Source organism: Dipteris shenzhenensis, chromosome 30 (genome assembly GCF_047967505.1).
Source record: "Dipteris shenzhenensis isolate YYH24624 ecotype China chromosome 30, Dip_SZ_1.0, whole genome shotgun sequence".
In the NCBI taxonomy this organism is placed as follows: Eukaryota; Viridiplantae; Streptophyta; class Polypodiopsida; order Gleicheniales; family Dipteridaceae; genus Dipteris; species Dipteris shenzhenensis.
This window is the reverse complement of record NC_141625.1, coordinates 37,634,667-37,645,697: the sequence shown is the minus strand read 5'-3', so window position 1 is coordinate 37,645,697 and position 11,031 is coordinate 37,634,667. Positions and strand designations below refer to the sequence as shown.

The 11,031-nt window shown below is 42.1% G+C and overlaps 1 protein-coding gene and 1 long non-coding RNA gene across 2 annotated transcripts in view; both read right to left on the bottom strand.

Moving 5' to 3' along the window:
- The window catches only part of LOC147882070 (ABC transporter B family member 1-like), a 22,373-nt gene extending 20,970 nt beyond the window's left edge, over positions 1–1,403 (bottom strand). The window contains exon 1 of the mRNA XM_087401511.1: positions 1,047–1,403. Coding sequence (XP_087257637.1) covers positions 1,047–1,403 — 357 coding nt within the window. The remainder of the gene's footprint in view (positions 1–1,046) is intronic.
- Positions 1,404–8,793: 7,390 nt separating this feature from the next.
- Positions 8,794–9,211, bottom strand: LOC147882069 (uncharacterized). The gene is made up of 2 exons (XR_015543929.1): positions 9,113–9,211; positions 8,794–9,031 (listed from the first exon to the last, which is right to left on the bottom strand). It is a non-coding gene; the product is annotated as an uncharacterized LOC147882069 (long non-coding RNA).
- Positions 9,212–11,031: the final 1,820 nt, after the last annotated feature.

Genomic DNA, 11,031 nt, shown 5'->3' with positions numbered 1-11,031 from the left:
CAAGGAGATGAGAAGAAGGAATGCATGCGGCAATCGAGGAAATGTCTGAGAAGTCTAGGGAAGCCGTCGTGGTGTTGGAAAGCAGTAAGGCCAACCTAGAAGATCAAGATTCATAAGGAGAGGATGACAAAGTTTGCTTGATTTAGGCAAAGAAGATGATGAACCTTCTCTCCTAGAAGACCAAGATTCAAAAGGAGAGGATGAAAAAGTTCGCTTGATTTAGGCAAAGAAGATGATGAAGCTTCTCTCGAGGACTCAAAAGAAGTTGTCGATGGCCGTGATGTCATTACCGCTGGTCAAGATCTCATCCAAGAAGCTGCTATTGTAGAAAATCCAAAGAATGAAGGGTAGCTTTCACAAGAAGTAGCCTGTGAGGCTGCTAATTTGCCGATGGGTTCGATGAATGTGGAGGAATTAGAGATTGACAATGTCTCCTAGTGAGCCAGGGTTGTGAAAGAATTTCTTGTAGCCTTTCTAGCAATCACTTGGTTGTTTCTAATTCCCCTGGTTTTTTTCCTCCCTGTCTAGTAAACAATTCTGTCTCCTCTATTTGGCATGTAAGCAAGTACTGTCAACTGGCTCTGGTGCTTCTCCATGGCATGGCTAACTTTCGTGCCTTATCTTCCAGTAGATATCTGACTCATCATACTTACACCACATGGATTTTTTCAATCTGTGAAGGAACGATGAAGCAAGGTCAGACCTGGGGTTCAATTTTCAAAGATTATTTAGCAATCTTACTGAATGCTACAGATCATTTCTTCATGAGGATGAAAACTCTCGTATCGGAGAGAGGCACGGAGAAGATATCTAGTTTAATTGGATTCATGCGTATGACTTTCAAGAAGAGTGGAGCTACGAAGACACCATGCTTGCATTTCTAGATTGGGAATTGGAATTGCTGCATGAATATATGATCTCGAGACTATGAACAAGTTTGTCCTTGATGCTACGCAGGAGAGTTGACAGAGGACATACGAGGCTCCCCAAAGGTAAAGGACGTTTTATCACATTTGATGAAATGGGGAATTGAGGAATCGGGATACAGGAGTTTGCGAGAGTTTGCCTTTTGTTTCTCTCTTCACTTTGATCAACTTTACACTCATCTTGCCTTTTTTTTGCTTAGGCTCTTCATTGCCAACGCCAACCCGCATGAAGTCACTCATGAGAAGCATAGCCACATCTTTTTTACAGTCTACAGATCCTCCTGCAATCGTATAGGTACAAAATTTCCGATTTCTTGAAGTAAAATTTTCTTCCTTTTGAACTTTCAGTGGACTTTTATCTTTCTCATCTCCAGTTCTGGTTGAATCCGGGTCTCTACTCGATCTCAAAATCTTTCGACTAAGGTTTTGAACGGCAGAAAATGGTCGCCTGATAATTGACCTCTTCGACTTGGGCATGCGCTGTTCTGAGAGAATTATAGCATTTGTCTCCAATAGGTTCGGCAAAGTATCATTAGTTTGGCCCATCATAGTGTCTACTTTCACATGTGTAGTGCATTGGCCGAAGCGCTAGGGATTCGAGAGATTTGAGAAAGAACGGCCATAGTCACACTGTTTCATTTTATCGACCTGGGGGGACTTCTCTGATGAAGCTTTTTTTCCAATTTTTGAACGAGCTGAGCCATGTGTTTTGAAAGGCTACACAGTTCGAACTCATCGTAGAGAGAAGTTTCACAATCCTTTATCAAGTTGGACGACAATTCGCAACCTGACTCTCTCATTGATTTGGCCTTAAACCGTGATCTGGACCTGTCTGTTGCCAATGCAGTCTGACCTGACAGGGGGGCCTGGGACCTTGGACTTCCAACTATAAGCAAAAATACATGTGGGCGTGTGCCTCCTCAATCATCCTCTCTATTTCTAAAACTGAATCCTACGAATACATGTGGGCCTCTGCCTCCTCAATCATCCTCTCTATTTCTAAAACTGAATCCTGCAAATTCAAGGAAGCAAAAGAAGTAATGCAGGAATGAGAAGAAGCGACAACTACGAGAAGGAAGGGACTATGAAGAAAGAGTAATGTAGAATAGTACAGTAGAGTAGGGTGAGCATGGGCGCTCCATGAGAGGAATCCTTGAACTCGCAACGCAATTTTGGCATCACTACAACTAGCAATCAACAGAGTAGAGGCAACAACAAATGATGACATTTTTGCCAGGGCAATGCAAAGTCATGCTTTCCTTTCCCAATTGATGCAACAGGGTGAGAAGAAATCATTTGGAGATGGTAGGAAGAAGAGGTGACTACCTAAGCAAGGTGAGGATTGTGAAGAAGATGAGGAAAAATCCGCATCATGCAGTGGATAGCTAATGAATTACAACGATTCTTTATCCTTGATGTTCTGCAGTTCCTTAATTCTGATCCTGGCTTATCAAATCGTTTTGAGTCTTTTTTCCACGAGATGTTTCCTCCTCTTCTTGAACAAACAAAAGACACTATCAACCCACAGCTGGGATGTTGAAACACTCACAAAATTCAATGAATTGCCTAGAGTTCTTAGAATATCGGACGATATACATGATGAACATGATGTATCGAATCACACTGCAATTGGTCTTTCAAGATTCTTTTCCATACCCAAGGATCACTCCTACAACCTTTCCTTATCATCTTCGAAGATATTTCGAAATCAGTTGTATAATCTACTAACTTTTTGTGAGAGTATGATCCATGGATGTAGGTAAGGGCAGACATATTCACGTCCATAACTACCCCCACACAAATGTGTGCTAACTTGCCCCCCCCACAAATGTGTGGTTATGTGTAAATGCAAAGTAAGTACTATAAGCCAAATGCAAAGAGCTATATGCCGAATTCAAATCGCTATGTGCAAAATTCAAATTGCTTTGTGCAAAATGCAAATTGCTATGTGCTAGATACAAATCGATATGAACCCAAGGAAGGGCACGTTCCTTGGTCTTTAAATTTTGGAGAGAAAGTGTGCCAACTCTCCCCCCACATATATGTGTGGTTATGTGCTAAATGTAAAGTACTATAAGCCAAATGCAAAGTGCTATATGCCAAATTCAAATTGCTATGTGCAAACTTCAAATTACTTTGTGAAAAATGCAAATTGAAATTAAAATTGCTATGTACTAAATACAAATCTATATGAACCCAAGGAAAAGCATGTTCCTTGGTCTTATAATTTTTTGAGAGAAAGTGTGCCAACTATTCCTCTACACAAGTGTGTGGTTATGTGTTAAATGCAAAGCACTATAAGCCAAATGCAAAGTGATAAATGCAAAATTCAAATTGCTATGAGCAAAATTCAAATTGCTTTATGGAAAATGCAAATTGAAATGAACACAAAGAAGGATAGATTCCTTGGTCCCATAATTTTGAAAAAGAAGTGTGGCAACTCCTCCCCCACATAAATGTGTGATCATGGGGTAAATGCAAAGTACTATTTTCAAAATATAAAGTACTATGTGTTGAAATGCAAAGTGCTATGTGCCAAATGCAAATTGCTATGTGCTAATGTAATTTTTAGAGCTATGTGCTAATCTAATTTTCTAAAAGCAAAACATGTCGTTATACTCTAAAATTACAAAACTTAAATAAAACATATTCTATGTCAATACGACTACCTGCCCGGATCTAGTTTTAAAATGCGAAAAAACACACAATCAAGCGTGCACATAGATGCGCACTCACACACGCATATTTATACACACATTGCACACACATGCAGACAATCAGTCAGTCAGTCGATATAATGCCGAAGCATCATATTATTATTTTCTTTGCCTTTGTTTTTCTTTGGTAATGCAAAGACTATTGCCCCGGGGATTATTGCCGACAATCAAAAAATCACTCAAGCGATATAATGCCGAAGAATCATAAAATTTTCAAGAATCTTTGCCTTTGTTTTTCTAATCCAAAGACTCTCGCTGACGGGAGTGTAGAGGATTGCTGCAAGATGTGAAACAAGGGAATGCAAATTGAGTACAAGGAAAGGAGTTGCTGCAGTCTTACCCGTTCTCCGATTGCATCTTGAACATGCTGAGGATCCGTTACAATGCTGGTGAGCAGGTCTGCGGTTGTGGCCTCCGTGTCGAAGAATGCCATGTCTTGCGACAGCACCGCCTCTAGATATCGAGAACGCATCCGAGTCGACTGCCGCTCGGCTGTGTGGATCCAGCACGACACCTCTGCCAGGTTCCAATTGTTACAATGAATGCTTACGATTTGGAAGCAGTTTCAAATTAAACTAAAACTATTTTATGACGAGAATTGCGCATGCAAATATGTATATTTCGGGTGCTGGGTCACGCGAGTTCCCATCGACCCCACTGCGCACTGTTTCTCGATATGCAGGAATACGGAACGTATAGCGCAGCTTTAGGACAAGTACACATCTAGATGCAACTCGTGGTAGCTTTCGAGTGGTACAGGACGACCATGCTTGGCTCAAACATCGTCCTGCTGCAGAATCGCTTTAATATATGGTTTTTCTCCCAAGATTGAGATTTCCAAACCAGTAAATTGTGCAAATTCAGCCAACCTTATCACTCGAAAGCTGCGATGAGCTTGAAAATTTCACGAACAGCTCATAAACTATTGTAACATTGTCTAGTGAGCTGCAGTGTATGTGTGGTATTCCTGGATTTCGATGTATCGAGAAACTGAATCCGCGAAAGAATCGATTCTAGGCGTCCATTGAGCCGTTCCTCACAGGAATTGGATAGATTCAAAATTATGTCACGAATGCATTCCGGTTCAAAAGCAGGAAGATTGCCTTACCGAGCCACGAAAGCCAGAAGCTCGCGAATGCGATTATCGAGAGATACCCGCACAACTGCGAGACAAAGACAAGGAGAAGAGTATACGTTCATTCTATATATCCAATTCCTGTGAGGAACTCTATCCAATTCCAATATTCACCAATACAAGACTGTAGAGGCGGATAAAAAGAAAAGCCAGCGTACATTACCTTCGACAATTGATGGTATACCTCCCGAGGTTCGTTTTGATAAATTCCGAGAACATTGATAACACTGCCGAATAAGAGCCAGTTGAAAGGCACAACCATCCCGTGTAAGAGTGCGCTCAATGCACCCACTGTGATCAGGACGTAGTCAATCTTTTCAGCACACCAGTATAATTTCCAATACGACACCACTCTATTGGATTTGTTTTTTGAATCCGTTGCAGTATTCGTAATCTGCTCATGAGACTCCTTGATTTTGCAACTCTCTAATTCGGGCTTTGGACCGTCAGAAGTACCTACTTCTTTGTATCTTCTCAGAAGTTCCAGCTGGTTGTCGCCCGATTCCGGGAGCGAAACCGAAAGGACGTCTGATGCTGATTCTGATTCTTTTGACAGTCTCGTTGCAGGATCCGCTGCTTCTGCGGATTCTTTTGGCATTCTCATTGCACTAGGGTCTGTTGGCATGACTGCGAATTGGAGTGTAGCTTTAATTGGTTGAAGATTATGAAGAATTTTATCTCTAGTCTCCGAAATGTGGTGGCTGGAGGCTGGATACTAAATCTTCAGACTGAGGTAAACGAATTGTCTGTTTGTCCGTTGGGTTGCTCAAAGACGGTAACGGTGGTTCTTTCGAATTGATCTCAGAGCGATCTCAGAGCAAGGGCTCCTCAGTTATATGTGCGCAGATTTAACTGGCACATTCTTAATAGTGTATGAAAATGAAGATTCTAGACTGCTTATGAGAATGGATGGGAACATAAAATGCCAGCTCTTATGCTATTGAACGGGGATACAATATACCAGGGAAACAGCGAATCCGATAGAGGGGGAAAAAATTATACTGGCGGCGTTGGCTATGGCTATTCATGTGCCCAGCAGATTGTGCATCGAACTGCATCTCGTCCGAAGATGCAGGGCCGGCCGTGAGGCTATGGGTGACGGCCAGGTGGGCGACGAATTGAACGAAGCTATGGGAAATTGGAGTTTTGCAAAGAACAGGCAGGGAGATGAAATCTACGTAGATGCAGCCACGTTTATTATAATTGCAACAGTAGTATTGATGTTTCCGTCTCCTGGGCGACAAGGTTAACGAATGTCTGCCGATTCTAAGTACGTGAAAATTCTTTGTAATCGCATGATAGTATGATCATATATTATTCAGCGTGAAAATTCTTTGTAAGAAAAGTCTGGGTGAATACTATAGTCTGAGAAATCGTTCTAATGTCTGATCGTATCCTTTATTCTACTTTTTAAGAAAAGTCTCGGTGAATAATATAGTTGAGAAATCGTTCTAACTTCTAATGTGTGACGATTGATCATCATGTGAAAGTTCTTTTGATTGTAAGAAAAGTCTGGTTGAATACTATAGTTTGAGAAATCATTCAAACGTCTGTCGATTGAGCCACGTGAAAATTCTTTGATGCGATTACAAACAAATTCTACGTGAAAACTCATCTAATCGAGCTTACAATCAAACAGTACACATTCTCTATTGCCAGGAAGCTGAACTGTAGAATATGAAATAATCTCATTGCTGCCGGAATCGTTCCTTGTGGGAAGCTCATCGATCATAGTGGATGGCTTCAGCTACCATTGGATATCTGATAGATTAATTAATCGGGCTGGCACGCCAACATTCGATTTGAGAGAGATGTGACAAGATCCGTTCATGGTGGGGAGCTCTGAAATCCGTTCATGGTGGCGGAGAGCTCTTCAGATATTAACGCAGGCGTTGAACGGGAACTTCAATGTATGCAAAAATTTCCTTTATTTTATTATAATCGCCGTGGCTCTAGAACATTCTTTCAAGGTTGTTGGATCTTAGAAAATCTTGTCTTTAAGGTCACGGGTATCTAATTAATAACTATATATATTTCTCTTCATCAACTCCGGGTCGATAAAATTGAGAACAAAAAATAAGACGTAGCACAAATAAGCAAGCAACACACATGTTGAAACTTAGGCAAGGGCTTCGGGTTGACAAGATCTGGCGCCCATGGAGGATGAAAAAGAAAAGGTCGGGTGTGGCGGTTCATACTACCTGGCAATTATTTATTAATGTCAAGCTCCCGTTAAATGTCAAGGAGGGATGATTTTTTAATGTAAATCATTCTCAATGGATGGCGAGGATTCGAGAACCATTCAATGCATCTCGTAGGAAATTTTCTCACGCGTCGGGTAGTGTGGGAGGCCCCCATATGCCACCCATAGTTTTTTCATGTCAGTGAGCAGTAGCTCCACTTGCTGATGTCCACATAGGACAACAATCCTTCACATTTTGCACGATGGGCACCGAGTCGTGTGAACCTAGCCTTAGATGTTCAAGTTCGTTGAATTTTTTCTTTTTTGAAATAGGCCTCATAATTCACAAAATGATATCATGTTATTAGTGAAAGGCCGGAGGGAGGCAATTCCCTAAGAAAAATTGGCAACCAGAAACCCTTTTTTTTTTGGAGTTGCCTACTGCTATGTGGGCCGCCTAAGGCTAGCAGGATGGAAATTTAGCTTATTACATTCGAGCACATCAACATTCTAGATCACTTTTTTTGGCATTCAAGCGACCTTGTAGACTTTTTCTAGTGTCAACAATGATTTGGAGGCTACCGTTGACATATAGCTGTACTGAAGTGATCCTTTGGAAAAGAAGATGTGGAAATCTCATGGTGGAGATAGTATACTTACCGACCTTGACTCGACCTTGACCTTGAGTTAGGACTCTCCCCTCCTTCTCCATTCATGCAATACTAACTATAAATTTAGTGAAATATTGTTAGAAATGAAAATATAAATTCACAATAGTATTAGAAACATAGCTAAAAGTTAATTTCTATACATGAACACTCCATGAACACAAGGATGGTTTAGGGGAGGGGGATTTTGACATGTAACTATAATAATTGCTTGGAATTGTGTAGACATATTTTCTTCCATTGAAGTCAAAATCCAATCCTTGGAGAGTCTTATCGATAGAGTTTTAGGCTTTCCATTTAGATATTAAGGAGTTAACGTTCTTGAGTGGAGTTCTACAGCTCGAATAAAGTTTTAGATTTATTTCTATAATGTGTGTTACCAAGTACCTCAAAGAGAAGGTTCATATCTAAGCCTTTGTCTTGATATATTCCTATCTTTTATAGTCTAGAATGGCCTATTTCTAACCTATATTTCAATATAGGCTCAAGTAGGATAGAGATGTGGTCAAATATTCAATCACGCTCATACTTTTGGCTCAAAATCTATGGGTGTGAGTTGGTTCTAGTCATCCATTGTATTATTGATTACTTTAAATTAGTCTTCATTCCTCCTACATGCACAAAAGAAAGGCTATGTGGGTATGTAAAGACATGATAGGATCATTTTTAAACTACCCCCTCTATCTTGGTTGGGACTATAGGAAGAAGGAATACTCATTCAAATATGCAGTTCACTACAAGGCATAGGCCATTTTCCGACGGAAATACTGACGCTTTTTACATTAAAATTTTTTTTTTTCACGGGTGCAAACGTCGCTATAAGTGTCGCTAAAAGCGTCGGAAAAGGAGCGTCGCTATATAGCGACACTGGCAAACGTCACTATATAGCGACGATGCAAACATCGCTATATAGCGACACTGTTAATCGTCGCTATATAGCGACACTGGTAAACGTCGCTATATAGCGACGATTAACAGAAGTAAAAAAAAAGGGTTAGTGGGGCTAAACAGGGCCAAAAGGAGCCCTGTTTAGCCCCACTAATCCTTTTTTTTTTTTTGTAATTATAAAAGAAAGTTTTTTATAACAAAATTTCCCTTACTTGCAGGGTGATACAAAATTGTTCTTGTGAAATGATGAGTAACAAATGCATATACATGTCGGACATATACAACAGTGTTTGTAACAAAATTACCCTGTCGAAAGGGCGATACAAAATTGCTCAAACGAGCGGATATACAAAATGCTACTACCACTACTCATCCGAATCTGAATCATCTTCGTCTTGTTGGCCTGTTCCTTGGTCCTCGACACCTGCGTCTTCTCCCTCGTCCTCGCCACCTACGTCCGATCCTTGGCCCTGTTGATCGCTCGCCTCCGATGATGGGACGCTTGAGCTTTGACCCTAAGAGTGAACCATATAAATAAAAAATTAGATTGGAACTTAAATTAAAAAGTGAGATTACGAGTAGGAGTAAACTTATACCGTGCGAGCAGCCACCTCAGCCCAATCGACCGTCGCTCCCATTGCCTCTTGCTCAATGAACCACGGCTTTGTTCCTATCCGAAATGCGCGTCGCGTCTCTGCATCTGTAGGAAGATGACCCATCGCAACTTGCTGTGGATCCAATTTACGAGAGTTAGAGTTAGCTAAAGTGCATGTAATATGTAAGTAAAACAAATAGAACAATACATTAAATGGGAAGAAGTAGACTTACCACGGTTGCCTCGAACGCATACCATCCGCCTGCACCAAAGTGCGAAGTACCTACGACGTCCAGCCGTCTCTTCGCAGCCCTCCTCTGACCCTCGAACATTTCTTGTAATGGAAGTACGCAAGGTTGATCTACGATGCTTCAGGACCAAACCCATGCGCTCTCGCATATAATCGTCATTAAACTCCACATTTGGCGGATTAGGGTATCTTTGTTTTAACTCATCGATCACCGCCTGCTTCTTTTGGGCATCTTGATACCGCCAATCGGTATTTATGCCGCTCTTGAAGTGATGACTCATCAACCTCCTCATGGCGGCCATCACTGCTTTGCCCTTTTTATCTTTTATTATCTCTTCGACAGATGTGATTTGATAGGAGAGATCCCCTGATGAGTAAGGGGGACTGACGGTAGCAGAGTCTGAAGGAGTGGAAGCTGCGCGAGCGCTTCCGGAGCGAGGAGTAGCAGTGGGAGTAGGAGAGGGAAAGGGACTTGACTGATACTGTGTCTCCGGACCAAGTGGAGACCTAAAGGAGCGTGAGTGTGCTGACTCGTCTACATCTCCCGACTCAGCACAACATGAGCCGCCCGTCCTACTCTTCCTTCCCTTGCGAGAGGCATGCGCAGGTGATGATCCCGCGGTCGAAGGGGCGCGAGGGGATGACTGGGCAGTACGTCCACCCGTCGGTGTAGGGGAAGGAATTGCTGAGGTCCTTTGAGAGAGCAGAGAGAAGAATCTCGTTGCCTCCTCATCGCTCATTTGCGCTACAAACTCGTCGGGACTCCCGACAAAGCCATGCACGGCTAGCAAAGGAGTTCCCCGAGGGGTAGTGGCAGTGCTACGTGGAAGAGGAGTCGGACCAGGGGTAGGACCAGGGGTAGTCGTAGTGTGAGGTCCGAGAGGAGTCGGACCAGGGGTAGTCGTAGTGTGAGGTCCGAGAGGAGTCGGACCAGGGGTAGTCCTTGGGGTAGTTGCCTGAGAGGAATCAAAGTCCTCTGGAGCATATAGATCGTGAGCTCTCCTCCTGCGAGGCTGTCCATACTCGTCGGATGAGCAACGTGATCCCATGTCTAACATAGACACAAACACGAAAATAGAAAATAAAAAAACAAACATAAGCATAGGCATAGGCATAGGCATAGGCAAGAAGAAAGAAGAGGGAAAGGAAAGAAGAGGGAAATGAAAGAGGGAAAGAAGATGGAAAGGAAAGAAAAGAATGAGAATGAGAAAATAGAGAATGAGAGAAGGGGGAAATAGAGAAGGGGAAAGAGATGAGGGGGAATGAGAGAAGCATAAGCATAAGCTTATGCGGAAATAGAGAATGAGCTTATGCAGGATAGAGAAGGAGAGAAGCAGGATAGAGAAGGAGAGAAGCATAAGCTTATGCTTATGCTTCTCTCATTCTCTATTATGCTTCTCTCCTTCTCTATTTCCGCATAAGCATAAGCATGAGCTTATGCGGAAATAGAGAAAGAGAGGGGGGAAATGAGAGAAGGGGGAAATAGAGAATGAGCTTATGCGGAAATAGAGAATGAGCTTATGCTTCTCTCATTCTCTATTTCCGCATAAGCTCATGCATAAGCATGCATAAGCATGAGCTTATGCGAAAACTTAAGCATAAGCTCATGCTCATGCATGAGCATAAGCATGAGCTTATGCTTATGCTTATGCTTAAGCATAAGCATCGGA